This window comes from Coregonus clupeaformis, chromosome 11, assembly GCF_020615455.1.
Source record: "Coregonus clupeaformis isolate EN_2021a chromosome 11, ASM2061545v1, whole genome shotgun sequence".
In the NCBI taxonomy this organism is placed as follows: domain Eukaryota; kingdom Metazoa; phylum Chordata; class Actinopteri; order Salmoniformes; family Salmonidae; genus Coregonus; species Coregonus clupeaformis.
The window spans coordinates 47,535,275-47,561,951 of NC_059202.1; the positions used below are offsets into that span (position 1 = coordinate 47,535,275).

Here is a 26,677-nt window from a genome sequence, read left to right on the forward strand (position 1 = left end):
AGTATCTGGCCGCTGCAGCTGACAGGCTGGGAGCCCCAGCCATGAGAGAAGCTGTCCTGCTGTGGAGAGCCAGCGGGGCACTGATTAAGAGGATGGTGTCCAAATATTTGCCAGGTGAAGGAGGGGTGTCACAGTTGCGTGTGGCGAGTGTTCTGTGACTGTAATTAATTGGGTGTTGATTTCAGCATCTGCAAACATCGTTACCTTAGCAGGGGTCTGCCTCATCTGACTATTCATGAGTGAGTTGCTTTTCATCAACGCACGTCGATTGACAAATGACTCAACGTGTTTGGCTAATTATAGCTTAACATCTCAGGCATAGGTCTCTCTGCTGTGCGTGTGTGCGTGTGGTGTGGTGTGCCTATGTGTGTCTGTCTCTAGGGGTCTAATACTGTACATGATGAACTTGATGAACATTGGATGGACTGTGTATTTGTGTTTGTGTTTACATATTATGAGTGTGTCTGTGCATGCAAACACACTTAGCTATAATGGAAAACCTTTGACCCTAATTGTAAATCAGTCCGTTCCCTCTGATACAGTGAGAACACATGGTCTTTCGAAAAGAAAATTGCAACTCTCGACTGACAGCAGCTCCAGCAGCACTGAATTGTAGACACAGATGAGTTCGACCAAATTTGTACACACAGTATCTACCGTTTCTTTGAGAAATACAGTATGTGGATTGATAGAAATTAAAGTTTTATAATCTAGCACAACCTACAGACAAACTGCATGAAGCCTTTGATACAGATTTCCTCAAGTCAAATCTGTGTTAAAAATATAAATTATTTTGTCTTACAGTAACTCAGAAACACACTATTACATTGGTACTTTCAATGATTTGCCTTAAAACAATATATCATATGCCGCATTTGTTCACTGGCCCGATGCTGTGCAGCCAACAAAAAAGTTACTCCACAGTTCAAAAGTCACTCTTCACTGGAGAGACAGTTCAAGGAACTGGCCCATAAATCATAAAGCTGGGATGCTGCACACACACACGCACACACACACACGCTTGCTAAGGCTTTATGGCTCTCCTACCAAACATCCATAACTGTCGGCAATGGTGGCCTCTGACACCACAGGAGTTTGAAAACACCAGGAACCCCAGTGCAGGCTGGGAGTTAGCATGAACGATGGGACCCGGCTGAAACGTCCGTCAGTGAAGTGTCGGCCTGATGAAGAGAAAACAGAGAAAACAAACACTTGTGTGTGTGTGTGGGTGCATGCTCACATGGATGTGTGAGTCAGTGGAGGCTCCTCAGAGGAGGAAGGGGAAAACCATCCTACTCAGTGAATTTCATGAAAATAAACACAGTGAAACAAAAAAAGTTAGATTTTTTTTTAGAAAACTATACTAAATATATTCATGTCACCAAATAACTGATTAAAATCTTTAAGAGTCTATTGACGCACCCATGCGTCAATCTAAGTAACATAATTAAAAAATCCCCATTAAAATCCATCCGTTTAAGCTACAGATATCTGTTTTGCATGGGCTGTGTCTCAATCCATCACATCCGCCTATGTAGGCCTTCCGCATCTGCGGTGGAAGGTGGCCGAGCTACAGAGGTGTTTGTCAGACCATGAGACATCCTGAAAATCGGTCTTCTCACGAAAAAATCTGTAGCGTCCGAACAGTTTGGCCTACCAACTAATATGACCACTGGAAAGATGAGAAACATGAGACTCACGAACACCATGGTGTTCTCCGTTTTGCTTTACGACCCCCTCAAGCCCCATGGGACTCGTCTGAAGTTGGTAACGCTGATATGCCAACTTCTGTTTATAGCGTCCGACCCCACTGTGGAAAGCTGAGACTCACAAGAACACGATGGTGTTCTCCGTTTTGAACTCAGTAGTGAGTGTTGCAACCGAGGACAGATTATTTTTACGAGTTACACGCTTCAGCACTCGACGGTCCCGTTCTGTGAGCTTGTGTGGCCTACCACTTCGTGGCTGAGCTGTTGTTGATCCTAGACATTTCCACTTCACAGTAACAGCACTTACAGTTGACGGGGGCAGCTCTAGCAGGGCATACATTTGACGAACTGACTTGTTGGAAAGGTGGCATCCTATGACCATTCTACTGCCAATGTTTGTCTATGGAGATTGCATGGCGGTGTGCTCGATTTTATACACCTGTCAGCAACGGGTGTGGCTGAAATAGCCAAATCCACTAATTTGAAGGGGTGTCCACATACTTTTGTATATATAGTGTATGTGCGAACTGTTTCGACTGGGAAGCATACGGTAAGATTTAGTAGTGTGATTGAGGCCAAAGGCAAATGTTTGGACTTCTAGTGGTAGGAGTTTTATACAAGCTGATTATCAGTGATCTAAATGAAACAGAGGGTGTCTGCAAACAAAAAACGGCTAGTGCGTTAATCTCATGTAAAAGCTTGTTTTCCAGTCAGCATTTCCCTCAAGGCAAGAATGTTATGACTGAAATACATTTTTAAGTACAAAATCAACAAAACAAGAGACAGTACTCTGATCCCTCAGGATAGTCAAGTTATGTGGCGGCACTTGGTGATGTCACACCCTCCCTGTGCACACCAGAGAGGTGATGTCACTGAAAGGCGAAGCAGGGCCGGATCTTTCATTGGTCACGGCGTATTGGACTACATGTACCTGGGCCTTCCCCTCGTTATACACACAGACATACACACACTCGCACATACACACGCAAACACCTCATAGTCCAATATGACACCCTGGCTGCAGTAACCGGACAGCAATTCTTTCCTATGAGGGGAAAATGGCTGACCCTCTCCTTTGACAGACAGGCAGCCTGCAGTAAGAGTCCAATCCTTTCCTAATTAGATTTAACAGGCATCCATCCTGCTACAGTGTGCTGATGGCCTGATGTCAGCAAGCTTTGGCCCAGTCTCGCTGGTCAACACTTTCTGCCTGCACTGAGGATAGGGGACCTGCTGAAAGGCTTTTTGTTATAGACACTGGCTGACTCCTGAGCCATTAGAAATGTTTTTGCAAATATATAATCTTCATAACATATGATGTTACATAGCAGTCAATGGGAAAATATTAATGTCAACCAATTGATGCTTATGTCAATACATTGCATTCAATGGAAAAATATGAGTGCCACAGGGTTGAGGCTTATGTCAATACATAGCAGTCAATGGGAAAAGATGAACATCAACCAATTGATGCCTAAGTAAATACATTGCATTCAATGGTGGAAGATTTAGCATCACAATATGGATGCCTATGGACATGACACCCTCCTACTCTCTCTCTCCTTCCCTCTGTCTCTTTTTCACCTGATTGATACAACAGTCAGGTCAGTTAGGAAGAGTAAACCCCTCTCTCCTTACAAACTCCAGCTCCCCTCCCCTCTAGTGGCTGTTCTAGCACCACATTGTACCTATCTGTGTGGCAGTTGTGTCATTTATAGGGCTATGAGAGGAGGGGGATATTGGGGGAAAAGGAAGGGGGAGACAATAGAGGTGGGAGAGAGATAGCAGGTAGCCTAGCGGTTAAGTAACCAAAAGGTTGTTGGTTTGAATCCCCGAGCCGACTAGGTGAAATATCTGTTGATGTGCCCTTGAGCAAGGCACTTAACCCTAATCGCTCCTATAAGTCGCTCTGGATAAGAGCATCTGCTAAATGACAAAATGTAGTGGGAGGGAGAGGGAGAGAGTGGTTGGATGATGGATGGGGAGAGAGGAAAGAGAGAGAGTAGGAGGGTGTCATGTCTATTGGCATTCATATTGTGACGCTAATCTTCCCCCATTGAATGTACTGTATTCCCTTAGGCATTAATTGGTTGATGGTAATCTTTTCCCATTGAATGCAATGTATTGACATAAGCATCAATTGTTTGAGGCTAATCTTTTTCCATTGACTGAAATGTATTGACATAAGCATCATATGTTGTGAAGTGAATATTTTAGCAAAAACGTCACAGGATGATGTTTTGTGGCTGATAATGGGCTGGATTGGCATACCCTCACTGAAGTCAAGGGACCTTGACATTCTTGACATAAGAATGCCGTACTGGCTACACTGTGGTGTTATGACACAATGAACAGGAATTTCAATCTGCATTGGCATGTTTTTGTTTTTGTCGTTAGTGGTTCAAGCATAGGAAAGTGACGTTTTAATTTGTGTCAAGGAAAAGTAGTCTAGAATGTCTCACAATGTCAGGTTAATGTTATTACAATCCTATAACATCTGGCCCTAGAATTAGGTATTATCTGAAGAGATCAGTTGCTGGTTGTGTCTCACAAAGATAAGTGGTCTTAGAGGAGTTGAGTAGATAACTAGGGGCCTATTCAGGTCACGTGGTCAGGATAAACTCATAGCCCTATAAATGACACAACTGCCACACAGATAGCTAAAATGTGGTGCTAGCACAACCAATAGAGGAAGGTTGTGCTAGCACCACATTTTGGAGCTGGAGTTTTTAAGGAGAGAGGGGTACACTCACTAACTGACTTGACTGTTGTATCAATCAGGTGAAAATGCCCTCTTGAAAACAATCAATCCACTAAAGCATAACTGGTGCAGCTATAGGAAACTACACACATGAAATACCCTTTGCTCATCTGAGTTTTCTTTAACCCATTAGTCTAAGCCCTGTCTAAGCTGGGGGAGGGGGGTTCTACTAAGCTATATGGAATTGTTTTAAGAAGGTCTTACCAAGGATCATTTAGCTATTTGATTTAGAATTTTAAGACCTCTTGAAGTCCAAATAATATATATATATAAAACAATTATTTGCTGAAGAAATGTTTTTGCCCTTACTGCTATTAGCCCACACAAACACAATAAATAACAGATTCACTACATGGAACAAAAGATAGCCCCAAAAAATATCAAAAGGAAGTTTGTTCTGAAGTGTCTCTCCTATATCTGAGAGATAAAAAAAGTGTGTTCTTTTTCATTATTATTGGCACTAAACAGCTGTCACGACTTCCGCCGAGGCTGCCTCCCCTCCTTGTTCAGGCAGGCTTCGGCGTTCGTCGTCACCGGCTTACTAACCACTGCCGCCCCAATTATCTTCCTCACATTTGTCTTGTCTTGTCTTGTCATCACACACACACCTGGTTATAATCCCCTCATTAGTCCGTGTATAAGTGTTCCCTCTGCCCCCTTGTCCTTGTGGGTGATTGTTTGAATGTGAGAGTAGTGGAGCTCGGTGGAGCTACTCGTACCATTTTGTTGCCAGGCTAGATATTTCCCCTGTGCCTGTTTCGTTTGTCGCTATTCCAGCGTATTTTGTGTAACGAAGGAATAAACTCTGTATTCAGTGATTACCCTCCTGCGCCTGACTCCTTCCATCACACTCATCACAACAGCAGTGTTGTGTTCAAGACCACCTAAAGCGAGATCGATTCTAGACAAAGACCAGAGCCAATCAAGTCCGAGTCAAGACCAAGACTGGAAGGGGGGCGAGACTGAGTCAAAACTGAGACCGGGAGGGGGACAAGGGGACAGAGACCAGGTCAAGACCAAGACCAGAAAAATGCAAAAGTGCAATTCAAGACCATGATTGTAATCACCACCATAATAAGAGTTCAAAATGTCCAGTATTTCTGTGTTCATATTTCAGAACAACATGTTCATTCGTTAGACATTCAGAATAGTGAAGAATGCATGCTGAGGGAAAATAGAGCCACTCTACAAATTATTACTGACCCAAACACAGTGGGGAACAATGGGCCTTCTACGCCTTCAGAAAAGGCTAAGGATTTATTAAATAATTATTATAATATAATAATAATGATAATGCTATTATTTTCAATGATGTTCTGATTTAATCTTTTCAGTTTTTGTTGGAAAGGAAAGGGTTAATGCTGAAGAGGGAAAAAATTATCCAATCAGGATTTTTCTTTACTGGTCTCTGGGGAGATAAATCTAGCTAGCTAAGTCAGCCATTGGCTAGGCCATCAGAAGCTAGATAAAGGCATCTGCCATTCAACTGTATTGGGGAAAATTTTTGGAGTGACAGTGGAATCAACCAATCACATTTTGATTTAATGAGTGGGACCGTTTTACAAAAACATATGTAAACTTCTGCCTTCTGGAAGGCCAGCAGGTCATTGCGCAATAGCGAGCAGTAGTTTTCCCACAGTCTAGCTAGCTAGCTTTTGTTGTCGGCTAGTTTGCAGCGGCTGCAGCAGGTGTTATCAAAGAGGATATTGTTGCTATCTTGTTAGCTTCTCCCTTTCCAATAATAACTTTCAACAAGTAAAGTTTCAAATGATCATCATCTGGTGAGTGGAACTGTGTTTTTTATTGCAGAGCGCTTGTTGTTGTTAGCCATCTCTTTGAAAATAACTTATTTGTGTGAAACAATGTGTCACGGATCCCCCAGGTACTGCTGCTCATTCCGTTCACCAGCTCCGGAGGTCTACGTCACCGGCCACCTAGGTGTCACTGAACTAGATCATTATCACCAAGCCTGGACTGTCTTGTCTCATTACGCACACCTGGTTCCCATTCCATTCCCCCTGATTAGTATGTGTATATATATGCCCTCTGTTCCCCATTGTCCTTATCGATAATTGTCCCATGTCCGTTGGTCTCGTGAGTACTTTGTATTACGGGTTACATACCGTGGAATTGTGCACTCGTTATTATGGGTCTCGTCCCGTGTATTATTTAGAGGTTTACACCTCGCTCTTTGTTTGGGTTTCATCCCTTTGTTATACATACACACGTTTGTTTTGGGCTTTGTCCCCTTCGTTTTTTCATGACGTACCTTGTGTTGGGTGGAGTAAAGTAAAACCCCTATTACATATTCCTGCGCCTGTCTCCTATCATTATACAACGTGACAGAATTATCGACCCCTCCACACACCCCGTTGTTTTAGGTCTCACCTGGTTGAGTTGGCATAACCCTGTTATTTCCTGGTCCGAGAGGAGACTGCTGGGTTGGTCACAGGAGTGTCAGGGGAGGTGTCTCGCGGTGTCTGTCAACACCACTACGGTGGAAAGTCCGGACCACGCCCCTCAAGTGGATTTACCGGAGGAATACCAGGACCAGGATCCCATAGGGTGGCGCACATTTGGCCCAGCGTCGTCCGGGTTTGGCCGGTGTAGGCCGTCATTGTAAATAAGAATTTGTTCTTAACTGACTTGCCTAGTTAAATAAAGGTTAAATAAATACAAATAACATTTGCATCAGGTTTTTTCTAAGACCCGGGCTACACACCTGCCTCCTCATCGCCCCCCCCATCATCCCTCTGTTCCGTATCATCGCGCCAGTGGTGTGGGACGTGGACACAGACATACGGCAGGCTCTGCGTATGGAACCCGCACCTGCACAGTGCCCGGAGAACCGTGTCTACATGCCCACGGGTGTGCGGGACCGCCTCCTTACCTGTGCGCACACGGCGCCTGTGTCGGGTCATCCTGGGATAGGCCATACCATCGCCTGCCTTACTGAAAAGTACTGGTGGCCCACCTTGGCTAGGGACGTCCGGGTTTTATGTCTCTTCCTGCTCCATCTGTGCCCAGTCAAAGACACCCAGACACCTTCCTTATGGAAAGCTCCTTCCCCTGCCGGTTCCATAACGACCCTGGTCTCACCTCTCAGTGGACTTTGTCACTGACCTTCCCCCTTCCCAGGGGAACACCACCGTTCTCGTCGTTGCGGACTGGTTTTCCAAAGCTTGTCGCCTCCTTACTCTGCCTGAGCTCCCGTCGGCCATGCAAACCACGGAGGCTCTATTTACGCACGTCTTCCGGCACTACGGGATCCCGGAGGACATTATGTCACACTATTGAGATGCGAACTGCGCATGATGACAATTGCGCATCACAAATAGCCTACTAACCAACATACCCATTGTTGCCTTAGTTAGCATTTACTGGTAGATATCATAAGTTGAAATTTCTTTCCTACCCTACCGGCTACCGATGTCAATACCAGTTGAGAGCTGCACACTCTTGCTGCTTGCAGATTATATTCCGCTAAAACTAGGCTATCTGTGTGGTGCACATGTGAATATATTTCACGTGCTTTGCGATTGTGTAGGCTACTTTGTGCATGATTTCTCTATTGTACTACATAATTGATAAGTCGTATACCTCCACTACACTACTTTGATACGCATCAGTAGGGATTAAGAAGTGAGTATAAGCAATGCTCACTGAAATAAATGGGGTATACGGCTTATACCTGCGTATATCCTCCAGTACACAACTGGCCCTTTGTGTTTTACAAAAGGTTCACTCTCCTACATGAGTGCACTGGTATGTATTACGGTTGCTGTCCTTTCAGAATCACGAACCTGTCACACATAGGTTCGCCGCTGAGCAAACATGTCTATAATATACATAAAGGCTGTTAAGATATTCATATTTCAAGAAAGGAGTGTATATAATTGGCCTGGCAAAGCGGTTTTATGCGCTGACTGAATTTTACTCAGCTGGTCTTGGGAAGAAATTGTGAGTCCTCACTGTCCAAGACTGAGTCAAGACTGAGTAAAAATGTATCCAACACCGAGACAAGACCGGGACACTCAGTATGTGGACTACTACAACACTGCTAAACAGTCAAATAAAATAAAATTGTATTTGTCACATGCGCCTAATACAACAGGTTAACCTTACTGTGAAACGCTTACTTACAAGCCCTTAACAAACAATGCTGGCTAAGCCCTGTGTAAGCGGGGGTTCTACTAAGCTATATGGAATTGTTTTAAGAAGGCCATACCAAGGATCATTTTGCTATTTGATTTTTAATTTTAAGACCCTTTGAAGTCCCAAAAATATTAAAAACATTATTTGCTGAAAAATTATTTTTGCCCTTACTGCTATTAGCCCACATAAACACAATAAATAACAGATTCACAACATGGAACAAAAGATAGCCCCAAAAAATATCAAAAGGAAGTTTGTTCTGAAGTGTCTCTCCTATATCTAAGAGATATAATAATTTTCTTCATGTATTTAACCCAATATGTTTTGCATTAAACAGTCTCCATATACTGTTTACCTCCATACCTTTTTTCAACTGGAGTGAACAGCTGGGGTGAACAGCTGCAGTGATTGTTTTTGATCCAATAGCATAGACAGTGAGACAGACCTGCCCAGCAGCTCCGACTTTGTTTTCATAAAACAACACATTGAGCATTTTTTTACTTGAGAAGTACTGCACCAAACACCTTAGTTAGATGTACTATTGCGCAAATAAAACATCCTCGGCAAAAACGTCAAAATTAATTACAGATTTCTTAGATTCCTTCTGGGGATTTTGAGGAAGTGAAATAGGCTTCTGTGCCTACGGTGTCTCATGGGGGACAAACATCATTAACCACACGCGGAATCGTTCAGGAAACACACCTCCAAGACTGAAATCTAGTTTTTCTAATGAGCAACTGAAAGATACATGTGCCAATCGGTGTGTTCAGTGGCTCTTTAATTTACAGTAAAAAAATTACAGAGATGTTGTCCACATTTGTCCTCAAATGTCAATCAAAAGTAGCAAAACCTCATCTACAGACTTCTGCTTTGGAAAATATGTGACCACCATATTTCACAAGCCAACTCTGTTTGATGTAGCTGTATGTCTTCCTGTCGACAACTCAGCCATCACTCTCTCCCACCTCCCCCCTCAGTCCTCCCTGCCCCTCCTCTCCCATCAGTTCTCTCCTTCCCCCTCAGTCCTCCCTCCCCACTCAGTCCTTCCTTCCCCATCTCCCCCGCAAGACAGAGATAGGGAGGGATAGAGCAACGCTTTTATTAATGGCTGAGGTTGACCTAGCGGGGTCAAACCCATTGGAGCTGCTGATGGATCTGGTCTGCAGGAGCAGGGAGCCTGCCGTGGGATGAGTCTGGGATGACTCCACCCGACACACAAAACACACACACACACACACACTCATATGTGCAGGCTGGGCTGCATCATCTGTCTCTGGGTCGGACAGTTGCTGTGATCATCATAAGGAGAGGAATGAGAGGGATGGGGGCAGATACTGTCGGGGGGGATAGTGGGTGGGTCATGAGTTCCCTAGGGAGGCAACTGATTTCCATTCTGATTCTGACAGTATACACTCACAAACACTGCATTCGGAAAGTATTCAGACCACTTGACTTTTTCCACATTTTGTTACGTTACAGCCTTATTCTAAAATGGATTAAATCGTTTTTTCCCCTCATCAATCTACACACAATACCCCATAATGACAAAGCAAAAACAGGTTTTTAGAAATTTTATGCAAATGTCCTAAAATAAAAAACAGAAATACCTTATTTACATAAGTATTCAGACCCTTTGCAAGACTCGAAATTTAGCTCAGGTGCATCCTGTTTCCATTGATCATCCTTGAGATGTTTCTACAACTTGATCGGAGTCCACCTGTGGTAAATTCAATTGCACATGATTTGGAAAGACACACAATCCTCCGAGACAGGATTGTGTAGAGTCACAGATCTGGGGAAGGGTACCAAAACATTTCTACATCATTGAAGGTCAACAAGAAAACAGTGGCCTCCATCATTCTTAAAAGGAAGAAGTTTGGAACCACCAAGACTCTTCCTAGAGCAATCGGGGGAGAAGGGCCTTGGTCAGGGAGATGACCAAGAACCCGATGGTCTCTCTGACAGAGCTCCAGAGTTCCTCTGTGGAGAAGGGAGAACCTTCCAGAAGGACAACCATCTCTGCAGCACTCCACTCCACTCCTTTATGGTAGAGTGGCCAGACGGAAGCCACTCCTCAGTAAAAGGCACATGACAGCCCGCTTGGACTTTGCCAAAAGGCACCTAAAGGACTCTCAGACCATGAGAAACACAATTCTCTGGTCTGATGAAACCAAGATTGAACTCTTTGGCCTGAACTACGTTTTAGTCATTTAGCAGACGCTCTTATCCAGTGCATACATTATTAATATTTTTTTCATACTGGCCCCCTGTGGGAATCGAACCCACAACCCTGGGGTTGCAGGCGCCATGCTCTACCAACTGAGCTACATGTCTGGAGGAAACCTGGCACCATCCCTACGGGTGAAGCATGGTGGTGGAAGCATCATGCTGTGGGGATGTTTTTCAGCGGCAGGGACTGGGAGACTAGTCAGGATTCAGGGAAAGATGAACGGAGCAAAGTACAGAGAGATCCTTGACGAAAACCTGCTCCAGAGCACTCAGGACCTCAGACTGGGGCGAAGGTTCACCTTCCAACAGGACAACGACCCTAAGCACACAACCAAGACAATGCAGGAGTGGTTTCGGGACAAGTCTCTGAAAGTCCTTGAGTGGCCCAGCCAGAGCCTGGACTTGAACCCGATCAAACATCGCTGGAGAGATCTGAAGGTAGCTGTGCAGCGACGCTCCCCATCCAACCTGACAGAGCTTGAGAGGATCTGCAGAGAAGAGAGAAACTCCCCAAATACAGGTGTGCCAAGCTTGTAGCGTCATACCCAAGAAGACTCGAGGCTGTAATCGCTGCCAAAGATGCTTCAACAAAGTACAGAGTAAAGGGTCTGAATACTTATGTAAATGTGATATTACACATTTTTATTTTTAATACATTTGCAAAATGTTCTAAAAACCTATTTTTGCTTTGTCATTATGGGGCATTGTGTGTAGATTGATAAGGGGAAAAAACTATTTTATCCATTTTAGAATAAGGCTGTAACGTAACAAAATGTGGAAAATGTAAAGCGGTCTGAATACTTTCCGAATGCACTGTATTTACACATGCAGGTAGTCATGTCGCTCACACACACACACTGGTTGTGTCCAAATATCCATACTAGCATACTACATACTGAAACTGCATACTCATTTCGGCGTTTGATCTAGTAGAATTCACTCGTCTTTTCCGACTCATGTCCCGTTTATATCGTGACGTATTTCATTACGCCCTACGTCATCTTCATGGAGTCTTGCCCCGCTACTAAACGGACAATTGTAGTGTTTGTAACGCAAGATGGAGGCGATTGCATTTGTCAGAGATTGCATTTGTTTTGGGAGATTGCAAAATAGGACCTTTTCATTCAAGACAGGATAAATATATTGTTTCAGGTGACAATAAAACATGTTATTTGAAGGACTCTTGCTGGACTGAAGACGACACAAAATTAGAGTATGTGGCGTCCGTCTCGCAACGGAACCTTCAAATGCAAGGGGGCGTTGCGTTTCCACTCCATTGTGGACATCCCCATTAAAATGCATGACATCCGGTGCAACGTATTGTGAACGAGGCTTCACGTGTTTGACAACAGCTGATAATCAGATAAATTGACGCGCTGTACCAAAATTAACGAATGGTGGGAGTCAACGCAATCGTGAGGGAGTTATACCTTCTGGTTGGAAACGTACAGTAATATTACCTTTTGTAAAGCCTGGTAAAGACCCTTCATATGCTGATAGTTATAAACCAATAGCACTGACCTCTAACTTGTGTAAACTGATGGAAAAGATGATAGTCAATAGATTGTCATATTTCCTGGAACATAGAGGTTTATTGAGTCAATGTCAAAGTGGATTCCGTAAAGGCAGATCTACTTTGGATGCATTAGTAAAGGTGAGCAATGAAGTTGAAAAAACTCTGGTCATGAAAGAAGTAATTGCTACTGTCTTTTTTGACATTGAAAAGGCTTATGACACTATGTGGAGAGAAGGCCTACTGATTAAGATGGAAAGACTTGGTATTGGTGGGAGAATATATAACTGGGTTTTGGCCTTCTTATTTAATTGCTCTTTTCGAGTTAAAATAGGATCCATTTTATCTGATGCCTATGGAGTTGACAATGGCATTCCTCAAGGCAGTGCTATCAGTCCTATTTTGTTAAACATTATGATTAACGATGTGTTTTCGAATGTAGGTAGGGGTATTGGGGCTTCCCTATATGCTGATGATGGAGCTATTTGGAAGAGGGGAAGGAATGTCTCTTGTGTGATCAAATCTATTCAACAAGCTATGGTGGATGTTGAAAGATGGTTGATTGACAGTGGTTTTAAATTGTCAGTGACAAAGTCTTGTATGTTCTTCTCGAAGAAGAAAGTTGCTGGTAATATACAGTTGTTTCTGTATGGACAGCCTATGGGGAGGGTTTCTAAGTACAAATATTTGGGTCTATGGTTCAATGAGCGATATACATGGAAAGATCATGTCATACATGTTGAAACAAAGTGTAAGAAGGTGGTGAATCTTATGCTCTTGGTCTCTGGTTATGAATGGCTTGCTTACAGACAATCGTTGATGGATATTTATAGAGCTCTGATCAGGATGACAGTTGATTACGGGTGTATAGTTTATGGAACAGCGGCGAAGACTTGGCTTCAGAAGCTGGACATAATCCAATATATAGCTTTAAGGATATGTATTGGTGCATTTAAATCAACATCTGTATGTGCCTTACTAGTGGAGGCAGGTGAGATGCCTCTGGATATACAGTACGGCGTAAGAAATTGTAATTAGCTTATGGGTTTAGATTGAAAGGCTGTGAAGTTGAGCATCCCACTGCTACTGTTCTAGATGACTGTTGGGAATATACTAGTAGACAAGGCAGTGGTTTTGGTTGGACAGTTGGAAAGCTCGCTGATAAGAGTGGTTTGGGTGAGTTGGAGGTTGGCCCTTCTGTGGTGATAGGGGGTTCCTCCATGGTTTCTCCTAGATCCTGTTGTTGATCTAACCTTGGTAGAGAAAATGAAAGATTAGTCAGAAATCAGTGATATAGGGAAACTGGTTGACAATTACATTGGTAGAAGTTTTTATGTTTTTTTACCGCTTTTCACAGATGGATCCAAGGACCCAGATAGTGGGCACACAGGAGCAGGCGTTTACGTTCATGAATTTGATGTGCAGATATTTAGAAGACTAACAGATGAACTGTCTGTATACTCAGTTGGACTGTTGGCGATAATATTTGCCCTCCAGTGGGTGGAGGACGTACAACCTGTTAGAATTATATTATGCTCAGATTCTCTGTCTGTATTGAATAGTTTATCATCTGGTAAATCTAATAGGAGTGACCTACTATTGGAGGTATTAATGTTATTATGAACAGTTGAGAGAATGGGTGTAGTAGTGCGATTCTGCTGGGTCCCAGCACATTCGGGCGTGGAAGGGAATGAAATTGTAGACCAGTTAGCCAAAAGAGCTTTGAAACAAGATATAATTAATATTAATGTTCCAATGGGTAGAGGTGAGGCCAAATGTAAGATCAGAGTCATTTTGATAGATGTGTGGCAGAAGAGATGGGACTCTGAGCCCAAGGGCCGGCATTTATATGCCCTCCAAAGATAGGTCGGTGGACCAAGATTCAAAGATCAGATTAGGAAGGAAGAGGTGGTGTTTGCTCGATTGCGCTTAGGACATTGAACATTGAACTCGTCATTACATCTGGTTGGCAAGCATGTGAATGGTTTGTGTCTGGAGTGTATGGTTGATGAAATGGTGGAGCATGTGTTGTTATATTGTTGTAAATATGTTGAAGAGGGGGAAAGCTTGAAGTGTAGGGTCATTGAGGTTGGACGGGGATGGGGGGGTTGGAAGGGATTTTGGGAATGAGGTAGGGTCTATTAGAAGTTAGTAGGGCACTTTGTTATTTTCTCAGAAGTGCTGAGTTATGTAGGAGGATTTAGAAATGTTGCAAACCGTGATTGACCACACACTCCAGCACAGTAGGTGGCGGCATGCACCTTTAACGTTGGTTTGCAGACTGCCATTATATCATAGAAGAAGAAGAAGAAGAAGAAGAAGAAGAAGAAGAAGAAGAAGAAGAAGAAGAAGAAGAAGAAGAAGAAGAATATATCATAGAAGAAGAAGAATTGTGCATTTGATGACGCATTCGGGGGTACTATTTTTGAAATTTCACATACTACAAAACATTCTTTTTTCTCATACTAGTATGGGTATTTGGACATGGCCACTGTCTGTATGGGGTAATGGACGTTGGTCTTTTATTAACTTGCCTCCTCCATCTCTTGGAAGGAAGCATATTAATGTGAATCATGAGCTTTTCTTATGCGATATATGGTATATTGGTACAGTGAGGGAAAAAAGTATTTGATCCCCTGCTGATTTTGTACGTTTGCCCACTGAAAAAGACATGATCAGTCTATAATTTTAATGGTAGGTTTATTTGAACAGTGAGAGACAGAATAACAACAACAAAATCCAGAAAAACGCATGTCAGAAATGTTATAAATTGATTTGCATTTTAATGAGGGAAATAAGTATTTGACCCCTCTGCAAAACATGACTTAGTACTTGGTGGCAAAACCCTTGTTGGCAATCACAGAGGTCAGACTTTTCTTGTAGTTGGCCACCAGGTTTGCACACATCTCAGGAGGGATTTTGGCCCACTCCTCTTTGCAGATCTTCTCCAAGTCATTAAGGATTCGAGCCTGACGTTTGGCAACTCAAACCTTCAGCTCCCTCCACAGATTTTCTATGGGATTAAGGTCTGGAGACTGGCTAGGCCACTCCAGGACCTTAATGTGCTTCTTCTTGAGACACTCCTTTGTTGCCTTGGCCATGTGTTTTGGGTCATTGTCATGCTGGAATACCCATCCACGACCCATTTTCAATGCCCTGGCTGAGGGAAGGAAGTTCTCACCCAAGATTTGACGGTACATGGCGCCGTCCATCGTCCCTTTGATGCGGTGAAGTTGTCCTGTCCCCTTAGCAGAAAAACACCCCCAAAGCATAATGTTTCCACCTCCATGTTTGACGGTGGGGATGGTGTTCTTGGGGTCATAGGCAGCATTCCTCCTCCTCCAAACATGGCGAGTTGAGTTGATGCCAAATAACTCGATTTTGGTCTCATCTGACCACAACACTTTCACCCAGTTCTCCTCTGAATCATTCAAATGTTCATTGGCAAAGTTCAGAAGGGCCTGTATATGTGCTTTCTTGAGCAGGGGGACCTTGCGGGTGCTGCAGGATTTCAGTCCTTCACGGTGTAGTGTGTTACCAATTGTTTTCTTGGTGACTATGGTCCCAGCTGCCTTGAGATCAATGACAAGATCCTCCAGTGTAGTTCTGGGCTTATTCCTCACCGTTCTCATGATTATTGCAACTCCACGAGGTGAGATCTTGCATGGAGCCCCAGGCCGAGGGAGATTGACAGTTATTTTGTGTTTCTTCCATTTGCGAATAATCACACCAACTGTTGTCACCTTCTCACCAAGCTGAGAGCTCTTTGGTTTGGCCATGGTGGAGAGTTTGGAATCTGATTGATTGATTGCTTCTGTGGACAGGTGTCTTTTATACAGGTAACAAGCTGAGATTAGGAGCACTCCCTTTAAGAGTATGCTCCTAATCTCAGCTCGTTACCTGTATAAAAGACAGCTGGGAGCCAGAAATCTTTCTGATTGAGAGGGGGTCAAATACTTATTTCCCTCATTAAAATACAAATGAATTTTTAAAATGTTTGATATGCGCTTTTCTGGATTTTGTTGTTGTTATTCTGTCTCTCACTGTTCAAATAAAACCTACCATTAAAATTATAGACTGATCATTTCTTTGTCAGTGGGCAAACTTACAAAATCAGCAGGGGATCAAATACTTTTTTCCCTCACTGTAGTCTACTGAGCAGGCTAGATGAATAGATTAATTTTAGTAAGATAAGAGTTGGAGTTTAACTAAAAATAGAGATAATCCGAAGCCAAGAAAATGACATCATTCCTGTAATGACATGCGTTGCAATTGATCCAATGTGCTCTGAACCAGTCCAAAATATCTGCTATCTGAAAGCCAAGACCTCAAAGCACATATCAGGCTGAGCACTTGTATCATTTTCCAGGTCTTGTTTTAAGACCTAAACTTCTCATTAAAAGACCCTTGTTTTGGCACGTCGTAGATACAGTAAAATACTCTGATACGTACTTTTGATTGGCAATAGCCAGGAAGTGAAGTAGTGCCCCTAGTAAAACAAAGGCAGTGCCATATCAAAGCATCTGACACAACTTACGGTTGTAATTGAATCAAGCGTGCCATTCATATGGATACGTTTTCCACGATGAGATGATTTCCACCACAGAATAGAAAGTGATCTCAGAGAGTGAGCAGCACAAAGGGTTGCCGTCACCTTTTAGAAGAGGACAAAGGCATAGAACATGCTCATGTTCGGTTTCCATGTGGGCTACAGTATATAATGTGTGTGACTATAGGAGGGAGAGGGGGGATTTATAGAGTATCTGAAGAGATGCACTATCCGAAGAGTTTTCCATGTTTATTATTATTTCCATGTAGATTATACATATTATAAATTGTAATACTTCACTCACACTACTGTAGTGTAGCCTAACCCTTGGTTTACATCCCTGTCCCGACGACCCGGATCGCCACCCCGAGTCTATAATGAGTGAGGGAAATACAATAAAACAAAACATATACAATCAAAAATGATGTCACAGCATATGTTTTTATTGTCTTATTACAAACATACCAACTGCTTCCTGTGCTGGTGCCATATAGCACAACACAAACAGAGCTAATGGGGGTTACATAGCTTTGCTGCAAAGCACACAGACATGTTAATATGTCAGTCCCATTTCATTTCTGTTCTGCTCCTCTATATGTCCAGAGCTGCATGGGGTAATGAAATTAGAAAGCACAGGGAATGACAATATACACAGTTCAACACTTGTACTGTAGGTCCTACAGTGTAGGACAAACCGAAGTTGAGTGTAAAAGCCATAGAGGACCACGTTCTCAGCAACACATTGTGCCTTATTATGAATAATAATTGGCAAAAAGGGCCCACTTAGGGGAGTGCTTCCATTCCTCTTTCACATCGGTTGTGAACCTGAAAGTAAGTGTTGTCTGTGTGGATTAAACTGATAATGCACTCACAGCTCAACCTTGATCAGGTGACCTTTAATAACCTTGTATCAGTTCATCATCTCTGTCCTCTGACCTGACAGTTTGTTGACCCCTTGAGGAGCATGTCTCTCCAGCAGATGGCTAGTCATCGATCAGCATCTAGGCCTACATCATTCAAATTTAAGGAAGTCCTCTTCCATCAATCCGGTGTCACAGTCAGTTCTCTGTCAGTCATACAACGTTGGGGATATAATTATTGTGCGTAGTATTAATGTTAAAGTTAGAGTGGCTGTGAGTCAGTCGGTTGGGCGGACGGAACGTTCACAATCCCCATCACATGGCCCAGGATATGTTAGCCGCGTGTTCCTTGGCCTTCATCCGCAGGACGGCGATGCTGGATGAGCGTCTCTCAAACTCAGGCTTGGCCTCGAATGGATGTCCGTTGGGTGAGGGCGTGAGGAGGGAGTCAGCCGTGAAAAAGTTATTGAGGGAGACGTGTCCAAACTGGTTCTGCTGGTTGGGGAAGCCCACATACCCGTGGTCGGCTGCGGAGCGGGAGGAGTGGGAGTAGGAGGTTACACAGGGAGGAGATCCACGGGGGAGCATGCAGGAGGACACCACCGAGCCACTGGGAGCAGGGCTGGGCCACAGGTTGTTGGGGATCTGGGAAGGGAAATTATAGGTAATTTATCTGGTTATTTATTGACCTTTCTATTCTACCAGGAAAGTTGAATGATCTTGATTATGAATTGCTCCTGACGTTTTGAATGTTATGTGTATGCCACAATGAAGCCCCAGATTGTGTGGATTATAAAGGTTTTCTATTTTCTTCTCATCAATTCTATTAAGGACACATTTTCTTTGACAAAGTATTTATCAGTTTTAGACAATGATAATATATGATATACCATTTCATCCAAATGTGTAACTCTACAACAGGCTACTTCAGATAGCCTACAGTATATAGCCTAAGTTTAGAATTCTGATTTCAAGGACATAATAGAAAATCAAGGAGAAGGCTACCAGTCCAGATGTCAGAAATTGTATTCCTGATTAATTAGGGAAAATCACATCTCTAAGATCAGTATCTGCACCCATCCTTTCCCTTGCAACTACTGCAACATCCCTGCCAAACGTTGGTTTACAGACATATCTAGCAAATACTAGAAACATAATTAATTGTGGTGGGGGTGTAGATTTTGGTATGGTTTGGTGGTCATATGCAATGACGGTTTGTTTAGCTTTGCATGGGAATTTCATTTCATTTTCAACTGGTTGTAATCAAAATGATTTCCATAAACATATGACATCAGAAAGCATATTATATATGACGTCAATGATCTGTAAATATAGTACATTTTTTGGCACAAATGTAATATTTTAAAACAGATCCAGACACTGCTTTTTCATAGAAATGTCCACGTCCAACACACAAAAATGCAATTTATGTTCCCCCCTACAGTATTTACAAGGAAGAAATCATCAACTTTGAACATGGCTGTAAATCAAACAGTAAGATACATTGGCATACTTCAATCCCCTACTTACGCTCTGTACCATAGCATTAGGAATTAGAACACTAGAATGGACATGAACCTTCTTATGATGGGATAAAGATCAGGGCCTGGTTGCATTAAATATCTGAAGTGTTTCCCTTAAGGGTTTGCCTGAAGGAATAATTTCCCCTTACCTAAGGGAATTGTTTAAGGGTGTTGCATAGAGCCCCTCAAATATTTATTTAGCTAAGGGCATATTTGAGGGTTTTTATGGTAGTTTAAAGGCATGTATGTATGGCAGAAAGAGTATCTGGTTACCATGGAGATGGCCTGATTCACTGACTAATCTAGTCAAAGAGATCGCTTTCAGTGTGATATAACAAAATATAACTTCTACAATCAAGACAGGATAACAAAATTGCTTCAGAAGACAATAAAACATGTTTCTTGTAGTTAGTTTTTTCTCAACTTGTTTATATTACTTTCTAGTACATCAAGCTAGCTTACAGAGTAGCTGTAGCTAACTAGCCAGCTAGCTTTGTAGACATAGATTGTGTACCTTCCATTGTTTGGCTAAGTAGCTAGCTGGTTGATGTTTTCCTTTTGTAACATTTACATTTACATTTTAGTCATTTAGCAGATGCTCTTATCCAGAGCGACTTACAGTTAGCACATACATTATTTTATCGAACCCACAACCCTGGCGTTGCAAACGCCATGCTCTACCAACTGAGCTACATCCCCAGAGCAGATGAAAGCAACATTCACCTCCACAAATGGTGTTTACATTAACATCCATACTGAATGAAGCAGTTAAGGGACCTCGTGGGCACCCTTAACATTTTCACTTAATTTAAGGGGGAAATTTACCTTAAAATGTTTTGTGCAACTGACTTAAAGTTAAGGCTACTTTATGGGAAAAGATAAGGAGAAATTTACTTAAGGTGTTATATGCAACCGGGCCCAGCCATTTTGGTCAGGGAGTTGGTCAATCATGGTTTGCCAGTGCTGTGATAAGATAGTGTAAAATAATGAATTTGAAGAATTGATCTGTGCTGTATGTTTGTTAGCTAGCTAGGCAGCCAGTTTTAGAGGAATAATTCCATACATTTTTCAAATTAACTGCCAATATGCCAACGTTCTATTCAAATAATGCAGTCAATCCACAGCCATACACTGGTTGAAATCAGTTGATTATAGGACTTAGACAAGTTGTAAATGCATATAATAGCACTCACAGCTTTCCAAGAAAACCTAAATTTAGACATTTAGTCTGTTTAAATATATTTTAGAAGCTATTTATACCCTACATAAAATTGGTAGGCTATAAAACCTGTGTAAACTGTATTTATAATTATATGACAATATTTTAGGTTGACAGTAATCATATTACACAATTTCTGATTTAGCCTATCACATGCCTTAGCCTACTTTTGTTTTAATGCTTAAGTAAAATTACTGTAGGATTATGCCTCTACTGCCATTCATTCCAATTAGATGGGTTTGGATTTCTCCCTGACCAATATGGCTGCCATTATACTCCCATTCTGGAACGTTTAGGGTTCATTACATAGCCCCTCTAGTAATTTATTAGGATCTCTATGGTCAGTACCCTCTATAGTAAGTAATCTGGATAAACTATATTAGAGGAGATTTATTCAAGTGTTTATACAGGAAACATATCAGAAGGAACAGAATATGTGGCACAGAATTCGGGCCTGGATTTAGGCCAGGGCATTTAGAGCCTGAGGCCATGCACGGCTTTAGACCTACATCTTCAAACGCTTATCCTCTTCAACAATATAGCCTCGATGTTGTTAGATGTTAGTCTGTAAGTGTAGGCTATAGCCTATCCTACATGTGTTATAAAAGCACCAAACGGGTTCTACAGTGACCACACCCCACCAAAGGATTTAGAAGGGTCAGAGATACAGAAATGTATCATCATTTAAAAGGGTAGGTTTGCTTCATAACTTATGTTTTAAAGGGATGCGTTCTGGCAGCCCCTTATGGCTTTATGTTTTATGTTCGCTTTAAAGGGGCAATCTGCAGTTCAAACAATAAGTAAGCCGCCACCCCGCCACTGATTTGGTAAATAGCTGAGAGATGGGCCTGGAGAAATTGAACCACTCTCAAATTCATGGACAGAGCTATATGGATGCAAGTACTGCCCTTAAGCATGTTTTGAGGCTATACAGTATTTGTTTACAATTACAAAATTTACAAACAAAGGAGTAAAACAAGCTTATATTTTGGGTTCTAATAAGGTAAGACAATTGAACTAAGCTCATGAGGAATTAACAAATTATATTATTTCAGAATCAATGGGTATATAGATCACAATATGAAATACCAAAAAATAATGTAGCAGTCAGGGATTGCCCTTTTAAAAGCCCATAGGCCTAAACTAGCCTCGTCCCATCGACTGGATAAATCATTTTCAGAGAAATCTAAGATGCCATTAATTTCAATGGTTTGCCGAGATACATTCTAATCAACGATCAAAGTCTTATCTGAAATATGGTGCATAGCCTTATACATCTTATTAATATAGGCCTATGTCAAAGATGCTCAATCTATCAAGGTGCGGTGGCAGGCAAGAGCACTATCATTTGATTTAATATAGTGAATGTGTAGGCTACTAGCCTACCTAGGCTACTCTTGAAAATACAAACAAAAAGTTAGTGTGGCTAAATACGCATGATAGGCTCTAATTATTGTTAACAATTACCAAGTATTACACCAAAATCAAATGATTAATTCCATATGATGACTAGTCTACCAAAAAGGATTCAATAGTGGTAATTAAATTGTGTCTCTGGTAAAAGCCAAACTTGCCTGTGAGTAGCTATCCGTCCTTGGCAACACTGATATGTCATATGTCGCTGCAAAATGACTTTTTGCCTGTTGAATCTGCCCATAACGTTCTCTTTTCCTCCACTTGGCTCTTCTGTTTTGAAACCACACCTAGAGGGAGAAATAGAGAGAAATATAATCAATCTTATCCTAAGAATAACTGAGCTATAGGCTTAGGCTATAGCCTAGGCTACTTGGCCAATATGTAGTAAAGGCTACCCTTCTTTTTCAGCATGACGTTGTCTTTAGCCAATATTTGATGGCACATAGGCCTAATAGGCCTTACCTAAGCACTCAGAGATACAATTAATTTTAAATAACGTGCTTACATTTGTGATTCACAGTAATATCATGTTGTTGTTGTTTTTTTTTTAAAGGAACTCAGTCCGGCTTTAAATTTCCTCTTGAAAGTTGTAATAGTAGAATGCAGGTGGTGCAATTTCGAAATTGGGTAGTGCATCATCAGTTCCTCTTGTCAGCTAACGTTTTTTTATTTAGTTTATTTTGCCTATAGATATTGTTGAAATGTTTTAGTCACTCAAATATCACATGAATGCACATTAGACATGGCAAAATGTATATAATTGCAATAAAATTAGCTTTAAAACTGCAACATACTCTTTGCACCCCATGACAAAACGTGTAGAATTGCAGGAAATAAGCTTTAAAGCTGCTAAATTCTCTCCACCAACAAGAGGGATGTGAACAGTGTGTCATGAACAGTGCTTGTGCCCATAGAAAAAGACGTGGCGCGTGCGAAGGGGCGGGCGCGGGATGTTCCCCAATGCTGTGGAAAAGTTTGGGAACCCCTGGCCTAGAGAATAACTGAATGAAAGTGAGAGTAAAGCAGACCTACCTGCACTCTGGCCTCAGTTAGCTCCGTTCTCATCGCCAGCTGTTCTCTCACATAAACGTCTGGGTAATGAGTTTTCTGAAACACCTTCTCCAACTCCTCCAGCTGTGCGCTCGTGAACGTCGTCCTATGCCGCCTCTTCTTACTGCTCGATACGTTACTGTCACACTTGGCACTGATTTCGTCCAAATCCGTTTTCTCCTGACCTGCCGTTAACCGCGAGGCCCTCAGATTGCAACAGTTCTCTATCGACCTCCCGAGGTCCACGTGCAAGGTATCTTCTTCAGTTTTGGGGACACCATAATTCGCTATAGGAAAGAAATAGAAAAGTATTATTATTAATATTATACATCAATGTTTCTATAATGTATTAGTATAAATAAAAAATATAGCTAAAAATAGGGTTATTTAGATAATAGGGCTACTTTAACAATGTTTCATTTTCATTTAATAGGCCTAATTGAAAATAACACGTTAGCTCAACAGTTTTAGCAGAATAACGCCGATCATGCAACAATACAGGCATATATGCTGGCTGGCAGATGCTACATTAAAAGGTAATCTTTGCACAACATGCAAGTGATTGGCCTATAAAGAATATTGACAAATATATTTAATGTAAGAGATGTATAAGCCCATTTGTTCTCTAACCTATATGCAGTTAATGTAAACAGATATGCACGGTTGCATTTCAGTTTTGATGATGGTTGATATTAATATTATTATTGACAAAGCCAGAAACACATATTTACAAAACCACACTTTCTAGGATATTTATAATTTTATGACATTTTAAATATGATCACATCTGCCCATTGCTCTTTCAATGTATTCCTAATTTGGCAATATAAAAAAAACCTAAATGGCTCAATCCAATAGCTTTCTTGCATTTAAACGTTTTTTTTGGACAGAGCAATAAGAATTACATAACACCTAAAAAAATCACCTGTTTGAGATATGGCACATAATGATGAAATTATGCAGCCTACCAACTTATAGAGTGGTCCTCTGTAGCTCAGCTGGTAGAGCACGGCGCTTGTAACGCCAAGGTAGTGGGTTCGATCCCCGGGACCACCCATACACAAAAATGTATGCACGCATGACTGTAAGTCGCTTTGGATAAAAGCGTCTGCTAAATGGCACATTATTATTATTATCTTCGTTTCACAGGCACAATACTATTTGAATGCTAAAATAACATGCGTAAAATAACCTAATACATATTTGTTTCAATAAAACTTGGGTAACGCTTTTACTTACAGCCTGCAGGTATAGCCTTACAAGTCTCATCAACAACACATCTAGCAAACACATTTCAGCGGCAGTTGAAAAATATTTTTGGCAACGCTTTACACATGGACAGTGAAAAGGGGCAAGTAACTAACCGTTTTGGTCTCCACACGGCGAGGACCGCTCCATTCGGGTGTGGTGCTCGGTGGTCTGTAGCCCGAAAGCATGCACACACTTGGGCGAGGTTTTGCTGTAGTACTGTACACTGTCCAAACTCTCCATAACTTGGTCCAGCCCGCTGCCAGAGCCCATGTAATAGTCGCTGCCCTTAATCGCTTGACTTTTCAATGCGAATTTATCATTAATGTATTCCATCATCATCTTCTTCTTCCCCAGATCCCGTCTCTTAAACGAACCTTGTCAACTGACCATATAGAATTTCTGTTGAGGTTCGACAAAATTGAGGATCTATATAGGCTACCCTGGTAAGATAATAATTCGCCAAAGCCGTTAATTTGTCTAGTCTTAAAGGCACTAGCTATGGTCTCTTTATAAAGGGAGGGAGAGGGGGTTCCTTGAAGAAGCCACCCCACATTTGAATATGGAGAAGTTAGTTATAACTCCTCCTACAATCCAAACCAAACACACATTATGATTCGAGACCCTAGAAAAGATCTAAAAGCAAACAATGAAATTAACTTTAATTTACAACATGTTTACACACCCCAAATAAAGAGAGGTAGTCTAATGATTTATCTAGCCTACTGCAAGTTGAGACTGCAAATACAATTTGTAAGAGCGCATGGCTAATTCAAACGGAAGTTCGTCTTCTACACTCACTTGGTAATTCAAGTTTCTGGTCGAATTCGGCCTATTGCTGTAATAATCGGAATAACTACTTTCGTGGCAATATATTTTGAAAAATATAAATTCACAGTATAACGACTTATGGAGATGTGAAAAACATTTAAAACGTTTTGGACATCAAAACGATGCTTTTAAATGCAATACGTTCTCTAAAATGATGAATTATAGGCCAATACAAATTGTTGGTGGCTTTTTAGATAAATTATAGGCCTAGCAATTAAGACTGATTTATTTGTGTACTTTGAAAGACAGTTCTCCACTGTGTGCAATATTGTGGTAATTACTTAGGTCTACAGTAGCCTATATACTAATAGTAATACTACTACTACTACTACTACTACTACTACTACTACTACTACTACTAATAATAATAATAATAATAATAATAATATTAATATTAATATTAATATTATTAATAATAATAATAATAATATTAACAATAATAATAATGATCATCAACATCATCATAATACGCATTCTTGTTATTATTATTATTGTTATTATTATTAATAATAATAATAATAATAATACATGTTTCCCTCGTTTGGCATTTTCATTGTCACGTTTCAGCACATTTGTTGCATTTACGCGGCAAAAAAATATTCTGATTAGGCTATGTAAGGTTTTTTAATCCAGTGACATGTATTGTTTGTTTTAGGTTTAACATGGGCCTATTGCACATATTGCAATATCAGATATATGTTATAATTCTATAATACCTGAAGCATGCATGGATTAGTACACTGTAAGCGCGAGCCATTGTAGTTTAATAAATGTATTATTATCAAATCGAATCTATATATGCCCGTTTTTAACACGGGATCAAAAAAGTTTAGAATGCAGGGATCATTATGGAATGATACGTATTATAAGGCGCTCGTGCTTAAAAGTCATATTGAATTTAGACCAATGCAATAGCTCAAGTTTGCGTGTGCCTCAATGGTGCTTGCCTTCCAGTATTTCCTAGCTAATAGTTCTGCACATTTGTGAAGTGGGAATTTTATCATAACAGGACACTTTGGAAAATATATTTTTTACTTTAGGGAAACGAATAAAGACGTGTACAGTGATGACATGGACATGCCAATGGAATCTGTGTGTCATGTTTCTCTGCGTGTCTTTCTCTCAAAGTTCAGCAACGTTAATCGGATTTAGTGAGAGTCCCTGGAACTTCAAATAGGAGCAATATACTCACTGGAACTCGCACGAAACCATGTGGCCTGCATATTCTTGTACGGATCTTTAACAAGCAATGAATGCAATGCCCCGTCCAATGTAGCAGACCAAACGACATAACGAAAGGTAGGCTCCATGAAGTCAGTATGGCCAGATATCATATATTTACCTTTTACATTGTTAATAGTGCATTCATGGTATGGTTTTGATGACGACCACATTAGTGAATTTATATGGCAGGGAGAAACAATTTTGTGGACAAATGTATTAGCCAACACCACTGCATTGTCATGTTGTGCATAATTGCGTAAACTTGTGTGTTTGTGTGGGTGTCTGTGTTTCCTTTTCAGTATCTATTCTTTCACATAGGCTAGCAAAATACGGGTGACATGGGCTCAATTCAAAAATTGAGAATGGCGTGAAATACGGTTATTCATAACC

At 41.3% G+C, this 26,677-nt stretch overlaps 1 protein-coding gene across 1 annotated transcript; it reads right to left on the reverse strand.

Annotated features, from left to right (window-relative positions):
* Positions 1-17,273: 17,273 nt before the first annotated feature.
* Positions 17,274-24,722, reverse strand: LOC121531246 (ALX homeobox protein 1-like). The gene is made up of 4 exons (XM_041836493.1): positions 24,349-24,722; positions 22,967-23,271; positions 22,093-22,221; positions 17,274-18,421 (listed from the first exon to the last, which is right to left on the reverse strand). The coding sequence occupies exons 1-4, from the start codon at positions 24,572-24,574 to the stop codon at positions 18,092-18,094; spliced, it is 990 nt and encodes a 329-aa protein (XP_041692427.1). The 5' UTR covers positions 24,575-24,722; the 3' UTR covers positions 17,274-18,091.
* Positions 24,723-26,677: the final 1,955 nt, after the last annotated feature.